Source organism: Neomonachus schauinslandi, chromosome 12 (genome assembly GCF_002201575.2).
Source record: "Neomonachus schauinslandi chromosome 12, ASM220157v2, whole genome shotgun sequence".
NCBI lineage: Eukaryota > Metazoa > Chordata > Mammalia > Carnivora > Phocidae > Neomonachus > Neomonachus schauinslandi.
Window position 1 is genome coordinate 91,230,062 of NC_058414.1, and position 12,221 is coordinate 91,242,282.

A 12,221-nucleotide genomic window follows, 5' to 3' on the forward strand; every position below is an offset into this window, starting at 1 on the left:
CTTTTTGGATCGTCCCAAAACATTCTGGTCTTGACTCAAATGTGTCTAACATAAGAAGGATTAACATGACATTGAACTGTGGTCTGTTCTACTTTTTTATGTTGATTGTCACTGCTATTGCCAATTAAGCTTTCTCCTATTGTTCAACTCCAAGAGGCAACCATCTTACCATATTCATGGAATTTGGGGACAACCCTGCTGCTCTGCCTGTAAGATGTAACGCTAAAGGAGAAGCACTAAACAGTGGGTTTGGTTTGTCCCTTTTCTCTATATGTCTCCACAGGTGCAAGATTACCACACGCTGGACTGAACATTAATCTTCAATACGAGATTTGAGAGCTGGTAAAATTATCAAATTGCTGTGCTGAAGATGTTGTAGATAGTAATTTTTCATGAAAACGGTATGAGTAGCTTGATCTCACAGGATATTTTATATTTGTTGTGTATTTTATCCAACAAAAACAAAATGCATGATCTTATAGCATTACAGTTAGATAACATGTATATCTTAGATATCTTAGATAATCTAAGATCTTAGACAAAGATATTCTGACTTTGCATTCAAGAGGAATTGACTTCGACCTCTTTGCATCCTACTCAAAGTCCCTTACTACTGAACAAGGAAATGCATAGGTAGACATGCTCTACCCCTAAAAAATCCCAAAAGCAACAAAATTAAGTTTTCCTCATCTATTCAGTCTCTAACTGCTAAGGTGGCTATCCATTTCAAACTGGTGATTGCAACCAGTTAGAAGACTATGAAATCGGGCGCCTGGGTGGCTCAGTTGGTTAAGCGACTGCTTTCAGCTCAGGTCATGATCCTGGAGTCCTGGGATCGAGTCCCACATCGGGCTCTCTGCTCGGCAGGGAGCCTGCTTCTCCCTCTGACCCTCCCCCCTCTCATGTGCTCTCTCTCTCTCATTCTCTCTGTCTCAAATAAATAAATAAAATCTTTAAAAAAAAAAAAAGAAGACTATGAAATCAATTTTAAAGGTCAAAGCAGCATTTTAAAAAAATGAAATAGACTACAATAGAATTTAATTGGATTGAAAGTATCAGGGCACCTCACTAATCCTTATTCAAGGCTAGAGTCCAGGAGACAGCTGATATGTGAGCAGATATCTCACTGGAATTCCTGGGTTAATTTGTTGGACAGATAACATTGTACAGTCTAATTTTATTTATCACAACTACCTGTGATTTATGAAATGAGGTACAGGGGAATTTATTTGCTGATAGGAAATCCAGACTTTTCAATTGAGTTCCAATGAAGAACTTAAAGTATGTTTTTGGGGAAAGGTGTGTCATCACAGATGGTGTATGTGTGCGCTATACATGTATGTGTGTGTGTGTACCATTTATTAATCAAATCAGTGTAAATTGTTCTCAAAGAAGTTGCTTATTAGAAGGAAAAGAAATAATAAAGTTAAAAATACAGGAGCTGTGTTCAGTTGTAGCTGCTAGATTTGGAAGTGCAGTGAAAATACTGGGGAAAAAAATGTTCCTCTAATAATCAGAAAACAGACTTTACATTTCATTCAAAGAAGAAAAAGATAATGCATTTCTGGCAAAGGAAAGATTAATATCTTCAAAATTAAAGGACATTTGAAAATATAGCATATAAATCCTTAAAATATGTTCTTAAGGAAAAGGGCATAAAGTTATTGGCACAATTTCTCAGTTGCTTCACAAACATTAATGAGAAAGACAATCTTTGTGTTTAGTTGTGGCAGAAGAGAAATGGTTCATACTAGGTGCTAAGAAACTGCTTCCTCCAAGGGGCACCTAGGTGGCTCAGTCGGTTAAGCAACTGCCTTCGGCTCAGGTCATGATCCTGGAGTCCTGGGATCGAGTCCCGCATTCGGGCTCCCTGCTTGGGAGTCTGCTTCTCCCTCTGACCCTCCTCCTTCTCATTCTCTCTGTCTCAAATAAATAAATAAAATCTTAAAAAAAAAAAAAAAAGAAACTGCTTCCTCCAATATGTCGCTGCATATGTTTTTGGCGGCAAAGAGGCTGATAAATTCAAAGCTATGCTTCCTGGCAATAACATAATATCAACTCAATTACCACAGAACATTGAGAAGAATCAATGATTACCATGCAGGCATAGTCCAACTTGATGAGAGTACTAATACTACGAGTTGTGTAATACTTTTATGCCAGATATGTGTAGCAAAACAATTTTATAGAGGAGTTATTGTCTGTATGGAGAAAAATATATTCACAATTAGAAAACAGCCTTTAAGTCAATAAAAAACCTTTTTACAGTTTAAAATGGATAAAATGTTATCCATTATATTAATGGATAATAACATAATGTATTAAAAAACTTTATACAATTTAAAATAGAATTGCAAGTGATGGGACAACAAATATGATTGGGAAACTATAGAGATACAAAAAAATTATTGAAAACTACTAAAAACAGAAGATAATTTAAAATATTAAATGAAAATTATATGAGTCATTTGGTTTTCAAAACCTTAAATAATTGAATTAAAGTTGATGTTCTATGAAGAGAATACATTATTGTGGTTTAGTACCTCATTTACACAGAAAAAATGATTGCCATACATGAAATTTATCACTATGTTAGACTAAGATTAAAGAAATTATTGCTAAGAAGAAAGTGAATTCATGTTACTATTCACAATGCCTATGTATGTGAAGTAGGATTTTCAATTTGATCCATTTTAAAAATAAAGTTAAAGATCAGGCTCAATAGTAGACCAGATGTATAGGCAGCATTGTCCTCATGCATTCTGAACTGGAATAAACCTATGAATAGGCAAAGACTTCCATGGTATTAAATAAAGCCGTTACTAATTTGCTTCTGTACTATTTATATTAAGATTGGTTTCTACATTGTATTATAAAATACATTTACATTGTATTAAGTTTGTTGTTCTTCCTTTATTTCACACAATACATTTTGTGAAACTTGTATTTCAGACACGTATGTGCGTGTATACTGGGTTTCAGTGTAGAATCTATTTCTTGCTGTGAGTTGTGGTTCAAACGTCGGAAAAACAATGCCTTAGAAGTTAGAAGATAACTTTGGAAGAGTAACACACCTGCAGAATGATCTGACCCACAGACCACCAGTTTGCTGTCTGAGCTAAACTGGATGATATTGACTATGCATTCCATATGAAGTATAGAATTTACAGGTAAGTTGCAGCTAGGACAAATAATGGTGTAATAAAAATGTGTTTTAGGGGCACCTGGGTGGCTCAGTCAGTTAAGTGTCCAACTCTTGATTTCCACTCAGGTCATGATCTCAGGGCTGTGGGATCAAGCCCCCCCCACCCCCAGTGCAGAGTCTGCTTCAGATTCTCTCTCTCCCTCCCAAATAAAATCTTAAAACAAAAACGTGTTTGAGAAGCATTAATATAGTCCCATTGCAAGACTGACAGGAAGAGACTGGGGACAGAAAGGTCACTTAAGTGCTACTAAAATAATCTAGAAATGAGACCACTAGTGCAGAATCAGAATGGGAGCAACTGATAAAACAGAGCGCCAAGGAAAAATGATAGCAATTTAGAGCTGGGAGGGACCTTTGGAGACATCCATTCCATCTCTATCTTCATACAATTAGTAAAAGTAACAGTTAAAAAATTGAGAATTTGTCTATGACCTCATACTGACTCAAATAGTCATCAATAGGTGTTAACACTGTTTATCCGGTTACTGAAATTAGCAGCAGAAGGTATGAATTCTCTTCAGGATTCAGAGAGCGGGCCCTCAAATTTGCGTTCCATTTAATGGATTAAAATGGGCAATAAACTCATCCTTTTAAATCTGAATTCCAATTAATCACAGGTGTGCCTACAAGGCATTCCCAATCAAGGTTCCACTCCATCCCGAAATGGGTCAGTTAGATTCCACTTTCATAGAGTATGTTCCCTAAAATACCACCAAATCCTCTTGAGAAGTTTTCTGTTAATTTTAACAGTTTATGGACGAGCCCAGAACTGTTCATTTACTCGTTCAATCACCCAACTGCAAAACGGTATTGAGTATTTTACGACCGTGACACACACATTCCCCACCGCGGCCGGGCGAGAAAAACAGGAGTCGGTCTAGGAAAGGGAGGCCTGTGGGAGTCAGTGTTGCGCTCTGCGGAGAGAAGCCGCAGGGCGAGTCCGGCTGGAGTTAGCCATTTCCTTTCTTCCCTCTATACTTCGGGCTGCGGGGCGCTGGGCAGGCAGGCACTGCGGCTGGTCCTCGCGTCCCTCAACCCTTTCTCCGTATCCGCCTCGAATAACCTGCTTGACAACCCCAGTTCTCTAGAGCCGAGCGCGGGAGGTATGTGCCCGGCGGGCCCCAGCGCCATGACGAGGTCAGTCCCAGGCACATCCAGACGCTCGCACCTAGCTGAGCCCCACATGCGTCGCCGGTTTCCGGGTGCAAATGGGAAGCTCGGGAAACCCCAGACCCCTCCCTTTTAGGAAGGGCGCAGACGGCGTCTTCGTTTCCAAGGAAACCGGCCCTGCCACAACGTCACTTCCGCTGACCTGTCCGGACTCCAGACTGTTGGGAGGAAAAGAGGAAAACTGAGCCGCAGCCACGACGGTGGACGCGAGCGTCTCCTGTCTGCGCATGCGCCCGCTCAGCGGCCTGCTTCTATTTATGTGGGGGATCCAACATGGCGGCTGCGGCGACCCTGGCGATGGCGGTGGAGCCCATCAGAACATAGTGGCGGGGAAGGGGGCACGGTCCGCACTCACGGTGGCGTCGGCAGAGACGACTGAGGGTGGTGGAGGGAAGAAAAGCGACGGAAAGCAAAAGGAAGGGCGGGCAGGCAAACAACTCGGCGTAGAACCGAGCGCCGGCTCGAGCGAAGGCAGAGGGCCAGAACAGTAGGGATGGCGGAGCCACGCAGAGTAGCGTTTATTAGCCTGTCACCGGTGAGGCGGCGCGAGGCCGACTACCCGGGGGCCGAACGCGAGCCCGAATACCCTCGCGAGCCCCCCCGGCTGGAGCCGCAGCCGTACCGCGAACCGGCCCGGGTGGAGCAGCCCGCCCCGCGGGAGGCTACCCCCAGGTCGGACGCACAGCCCCCACCGCGGGAGAAACCGCTCCCCCAGCGCGAGGTCAGCCGCGCCGAGCCGCCCATGTCGCTGCAGCGGGAGCCCCCGCGGCCCGAGCCGCCGCCGCCGCCGCCGCCGCCGCTCTCTCAGCTGCACTTGCAGCCGCCCCCGCCGCGAGAGTCGGCTTCCCGGGCCGAGCCGCAGCAGAGGCCGCCGAGGGAGACAGTGCGCCTGGAGCTGGTGCTCAAGGATCCCACCGACGAGAGCTGCGTGGAGTTCAGTTACCCGGAGCTGCTGCTGTGCGGAGAACAACGGGTACAGAAGATTCTCCCTCACCCCCCAGCCCCTGGGAGCCTCAGGATGCGTCCGCCTCTCCCAGTGGTTCGCACCTTCCGACGCCGGCTTTGCGCGTCTCAAGTCGCCTGGGAGGGTGGGCTGGAGCGGGCAGGGGCCGAGCGGGTGGACGAGTGGTTGGTGCTGCTTTTCCCCTGCTCCCTAGGGTTGGCCAAGGCTCCCACCCGGCTTCACCGCCCCCCCCCCCCCCGCCCCGCCTCGTGCTCCCGCTCCAAATGCCGCTCCGAGCCGGTTTTCCTCTGCACGTTTCGAGACCTCAGAATTTACTTCTTTCTGCTCCCCACACAAAATTTGGGGTTTCTGCAAATTACGTGGTTGGGTTTTCCTTGTGGAGCTCCAGCAGTCGTTCCAGTAGAAAGGAAGAGAAAACCTTGGGGGACACGCCCCCCATCCGAAGCAGCGAGATAGTGTAACCCCTCCATATCATCTTCCTCTTCATCACTATTTTTTATGCTTGGCGCCGAGATGTGCTTGCGAGCGTGGGGGTATTTCTCTTAATTGAAGGGTATTTGAAAGTAATCTAAAATTTTTCAGACTAAGGATTCCACTCTAGGAATGAAGAAGCGGATTAGTTACTTGGTTACTTATTTTCTTTCTTACCTTGGTATTGCTACACCTACTTAGCTTTGTTTTCTCTAGAGCTTGTTTTTACTGTAATTGAATGGGAAGGTGTCTCCTGTTTTATTTGGCGCCTACCGTCATACGCTCTTATTTTGAGTGTATATCAAAATAAATATCGTTTGGAGAACGATGAAAAACAGCTTTGAATTTTTAGGAACTGTTGAAAATATATAGGTATGCCTTTGATGGAACTGGTGAACAACAGTAATAGAGGTTTGTTGGTAATTGTAATTTTTATTGTAGGTTTTGGTGATCTTTAGAAGTAAACCAGAAGGGGAAATGATAGAGTAACAGTAATAAGAGAACAGTTTCTTCTGTTGTTTAGAGATTATGCTCGTACGTTTTGCTTTAGCACAGGTCTAATGGACTCCAGAAGTCATTTGTTTTGTTTTCATTCTCAACTATCTTTATAGTTAAAACAATGATTCTTTGGTTTAAAAATATCATATTAAACAATGTCACTGGATTTTGTTTATTTTAAGGCAATTAATCTTTTGATCATTATTTACAAATGCTGTTGTGTGGTCAAATCACTACTAAATGTTTGCAAGCAAAATGAATTGTTAAGGGTAGAGATCATTTTGGCCATTTCCACAAACATTTTGTCCTTCAGACCTAAGTTAGTGCCCCTGCTATTTATAAATGTGATGTTATTTTTTTTCCAAAAGCATTTTGAAAATACTAGATTGGAGCATTTTTCAAATTGTATTTGATCTAAGTGAGTTTGCAGTTTTACTCCCTAACCTACTTTATAAATTACGGATGAAAAGCATCATATTTGGGTAAAAGTACATTATGGTAGCTAACATTTACTGAATTATTCCTATGTGCATGTTAGACACAGTTCTAAGTAAGGTATGGCTTATGAAATTTATTAGTTCAGCAGAGCTCCTTGAGGTAGGAACCATTATCCCCACTTTACAATTGAGGAGGCTAATGCACAAAGTGCTTGTACGTAATTTTATTAGTACTTCTTTCTATACCAGTACCAATTTTTAGTAAAACAAAATTTCTTAAAATTGTATAGTTTAAATTTAGAGGATCCTGCCAAAATGAACTAAAATGAGAGTTATAGTAGAAATACAGAGATTTCTGTTATCCTCTTGATGCTATGATATTCATGCCATGATAAATTAATAATAGATATGTACCTTTTAATTATGACAAAAAAGTTAATTTTGACACCCTTCCTTGCTAATCTGATATCAGAACTACTAGTTTTCTGTAATAGGAGAAAAATAAATAATTCAGTTTAATTTTTCTGTTTATACTATCAACTTAGAGGTATATTGGTCAAATTTTCTTGTATATTCAGCCATATATCATTTGTTACATTCTGAATTTAAAAAATCCATTGTTTATACAATGCACCTTTGTGACCAAGTTTTGCCAGATTTACCAATGATTACTCCCAATGAACGTATTTATTACATAAGGAATTATAGAAAACGTTTCTCTAAATGAAGTTGTCATATTTCCATGAAAGGAAATCCTAGTAGTAGAAACCAACAAAAGGCAAAATGAGACCAATAGAATTGATCTGAAGAGTGGCGATTCCCAAATTTGGTTTTTCTTCCCCTCAAGGAGAGTCTAGTTATTTTTAAGGATGTTGTAATATTTTCAAAATAGTCTAAATTTTGAGTTGTTGTAATTGAGCAATTTATCATGTAACAGTTTGAGTAGAAAGGGGAGGGAAAGAGATGGTATAAAATGAAAAGAAAAAAGATTCTAAATTTTGAAGTAGCCATCTATTACTGAGTAAGATTTTAGTTGATAGGTATAGTTATAAATCTCTCGCATGTGAATACCACCTGTATTGGGTGCATTTAAATCATCCTCCTTCATAAATATGAAATGAACAGTAAAACCCTGATTAACTGAGTGCAATCAGAATTTTTTGTACACTCTTTTTTTTAATGAGGAAAAGCACAGTTAAATGAGCATATGTTGGCAAAATATGAAAAACAAAACCCCTTCTTGTCAGGTCGTAAGGACACAGGATAGCTAAACCTTTAACCTTGTTATCTCTGTAGACTACTAAACCCTGAGTGAGGTGGTTCAGGATGATGACTGAGGAACTGCAATCGTCTCTATCCTCAAAGATTAATTTGTTCACCATTTCTGACTAAAGAGAAATAGCACAGTTTAGAAATAAGTTCTGGCAGTAATTGATACGCAAGTAATTTTTGTTTAACTCATAGTAAACCAGAGAGTCACTTAACCAGAACATCCACTTGTGAATGTGGTTAATTGAGCATTTACTATAAAAAGAAGAATAAGTGATTATAGTGTCAATGTAGTTATACTGTTAGGGAATTCTGTACTATTCCATTGCTTGTCATACTGCATATTTTCAATAACTTGTGAAAGATATCCTGAAGATGGTGTTAATGAGTTAACATCAAAGGACAAAATTATTATAATGTTATTGCCTATCGGTAATTGGTAATTTTGATATTTACTGATTTGCAGATTATCTTTTCACGTGAAAAACATGAAGCTCATTTAGAGCCTTGATTGTGGGTAGGGGTTTATTTCTTAATATGAGAGAAAAGTGAGTCACTTTTCTTAACTCTATTTTTATAGACTGTCAAGAGTAAGAGATTTACTCTTGAGTCCTCTATAAAGTCTATACAGAATGTTATATAATGGCATTTAAGGTGATTCTTATTAAAAAAAATACATGTCCATGTGTTTATATTTCACATATAAAATGAGGCAGACCAGTAATAAGACTTTGTATTTGGACTTCACAGTGACATGAAGCAACAGTTGATAATGTCAAGGCATGGTGGTTGCTCACTGTCCTTTAGTCTTTTTTTTTTTTTTTTTTAAAGATTTTATTTATTTGACAGAGAGACACAGCGAGAGAGGGAACACAAGCAGAGGGAGTGGGAGAGGGAGAAGCAGGCTTCCCGCCGAGCAGGGAGCCCGATGCAGGGCTTGATCCCAGGACCCTGGGATCATGACCTAAGCCAAAGGCAGACGCTTAACGACTGAGCCACCCAGGCGCCCCTCACTGTCCTTTAGTCTTAAGTTAAGGCTATCCCCTGAACATGCCTAGTATTTATTTCATTATTGGTCTCTTTCTGCTGGTTTATTTCAGGTAATATATATTTATTCCACTGGTAACTCTGACTGGGATAAAGGATTCTGTAAATACATTACTTATTTCAATAGATAATTTAAAACATAGATTCTGAAATTAATTTTTTAAGCTTTAAGAGTATTCCTTTATTCTAATGCCTTAGGTCTGTGAATTGTTTGTATTTATTCTTTTCATATTTTTCTGTCATATTTTTAGACTAATTGTATTTCATCCTTCATATCCAGGATGAAGTGTGTCATTTCCCAAGTGTGCAGATCTTTGTCCCTTCTGCATTTTTTTCTTCAGGTTCAGCTGAATCTGTATCCAGTCTTTCAGTTGTAATATACTTTATTTTTAATTACTTGAAGAATGCTACTTCAGTAAAAACATCTAACCTTCCTTTTTTAAAAGATTAACTTTCTAGTCAGTTGTCCATAATTAGATACAAGTAGCATTTTATTCATATGCAGCTCGTTTTCCCTTTTTTGTATTGAAAACCTCTATTTTTATGAAAGGTGTCTGCTAAAGTAGTAAACTTGAATAAAGGATGTGATTTATCTTTTTGTTTGTTTTGGTAAATAGATGGTAAATGTGGGATCCTAGCTGTGTGTGTGGTTTTTTAAAACCATGTATTATGATAAACTTTCATTCTCCCCTGCTGGAAGGAAGCCACGGTAATGTAATCTATTTGCAGCTTTCACTTTTCTAGCTTTAAGAGTAGTATGTACTCCCTGAGTGAATATTCATGGACAAGAAGGAGGTGATGTAGATTGAGGTTTTGATGCTGGGCCTCAGCAGAAGGCTGTAGCAGCTACAGATACCCTTGTGATAGCTCAGGGCAGATGATTCAGGGTTGATGCCGATTAATAACCTGGCAATCCTTTGAGAAGCATTTCCTGACCAAAGCAGTTATTTTGGGGGGGAAGATCTCAAACTAGAGTTATAAGTGGGATTTTCATTTTTACCTAATTTTCTTGGGGAATTTTTGGCCTTTTTATTTTGGACGGGGTGACCATAGATCATTTTGTAGGAGGAGACAATTTGATTTGTTGAGTTCTTAACCAACGAAAAACTTGAGAATGTGTAAGAATCCATTAAAACTGCAAGTATTTTTGCTACAAACCAACATTTCTTTCTAGTTATTTTTAATGCTTCTAACTTATTTGTTAATATTTGGAAAATTTGACTGTAATTATTAAATTTAAGGATACATTAAACTCCAGTTGAAGTAATATTAATACTTCTATTTCTTTTCCTCTTTACTTTGAATCAGAGGAAGCCCATTCACACAGAAGACCCATTTAATGATGAGCATCAAGAGAGGCAAGAAGTGGAAATGTTGGCTAAGAAGTTTGAAATGAAATATGTGAGTATAATATACTCTTCATTTAGGTAATTTTACCTTACTGGCTTTTTTTCCCCCCCCTCCTGGGGACTGGTTGGGAGGGCTTATAATATCCATTGCCCACCTTATTTTGTTCTCATAAATTGAATCCAGATAAATGGTTAGACGGAGATTCTGATAGGTTGGTGGTGGCTGTAACAGTAGCCATCATTTATTGTACTCCTTCTAGAGTCCAGGCAGGTTGCTTAACATATATTATCTCCCATCCTTCTAGTAAAACTACATAGTAAGTAATATTGACCACATTTTACAAATGAAGAAACTGAGGCTCTGAGCTCAAGGTCACACAGTGGCAAGAACCAGGCTGCATAGCCAGGTCTGTCTAGCCCTAATCCTTTGCCTTTTCACTGCCATTGAGAAGGCTACTTTAATTCCTCTGGTGTAGTAGTTCTCAAGCCTTCCTGCCTCTTTCGAGTTTAAGAGAATGGATGTGTGTATTTCTAGCACACACATTTCTGGGATCAGAATCAATCAGCAGCAGCATGGAATTTCTTTCAAAGTATCTTGTTTACCTTAAACATTCATGTACGTTTTACATCCTGTGCCATATGTAGATTGGTATTTGTTTTAATATAAAAGTGAATTCTAATTACCTGATTGTGCAGTTGCTTAACACTTCTCACATTTTCTAGTGTAATTGAGTTTGTAGGAAAGCTCCCTCCCTCCCCATCTTTATGGCTTTACTATGGCTTTACTCCATGGCACTTTGCTGAAACATAACTCATGAAAAGCAAGACCCCTTCTGGTTCCTCTCTGAGCATTAGAAAGTATCTCACAGAGATAGGAGGTCAGCTTACATAGCCCTGTCATTCCTGTTATCCTCCAGATGCAACTGGGATCTTGGTTGACAGTGGTTGGCTCCTTGTGCTAATGAATCTGGGGTGGGGGAAATGTATGAGAATACTTTGGAATGTAGGTCAGGTTGTAGGCCATACTTTGCCACCTACAGATTGTCCTTTGGTGAAGTTATTTAACCTTTTTGGGCCCCAGTTTTCTTTTTTTGAAGATTTTTCAAGGCCCCTTCTGGCTTTATATTCTGTAACTATATAATACTTTTAGGGATGGACTGGTGGGTGTTTTGATGGAAAGAGTAGCAGAAGTTGTTACTTAAACTGTAGTGTTTAATTACAATATAATGTTCTCAAATTATAAATCATAACATACTATGGCTTTTTTTATTTTTTTATTTTTTTATTTTTAAGTAATCTCTACATCCAGTGTGGGGTTTAAACTCATGACCCCAAGACCAAGAGTCACATGCTCTACTGACTGAGCCAGCCAGGCGCCCCTATGGCTTTTTTTATACAAGTTAATACGTTGGTGAAATTTAATGTTTTAACCAGGCAATATATTCACATGGTTCAGAACTGAAAAATTATAGAGTGAAAAATCTTTCATTCTGTTGTTTACACACATAATCTCACTTCCTAGAGGCATGTAATGCTTTTGGGGGTCCTTCTAGAGATGTTTATGTACAACTCTGTATACACATGTATTAACCCCACCCCCACATCTCTTTTTACACATTGCAGAAGATGCAGTTCTGCTCTTTGCTTCTTTCCAGTTACTCTAACTTGGGAGATTTTTTCATATCAGTACAAAGAGAGCTTTCTTCTCTCTCTCTCCTTCTCTCTCTCTCTTTTTAGGGCTGCATGGTATTCCATTGTGTGGACATACCACAATTTATTTAACCAGTCCCCAGATGATCTAAGTTGTTTCC

The 12,221-nt window shown here is 39.8% G+C and overlaps 1 protein-coding gene across 2 annotated transcripts in view; it reads left to right on the forward strand.

Moving 5' to 3' along the window:
* The first annotated feature begins 4,868 nt into the window (after nt 1-4,868).
* Nucleotides 4,869-12,221, forward strand: part of UBN2 (ubinuclein 2) — a 66,109-nt gene continuing 58,756 nt past the window's right edge. For both annotated transcript variants that reach the window (XM_021692886.2, XM_021692885.2), the window contains exons 1-2: nt 4,869-5,348; nt 10,370-10,462. In XM_021692886.2, the coding sequence (XP_021548561.2) occupies nt 4,869-5,348; nt 10,370-10,462 (573 nt within the window). The remainder of the gene's footprint in view (nt 5,349-10,369; nt 10,463-12,221) is intronic.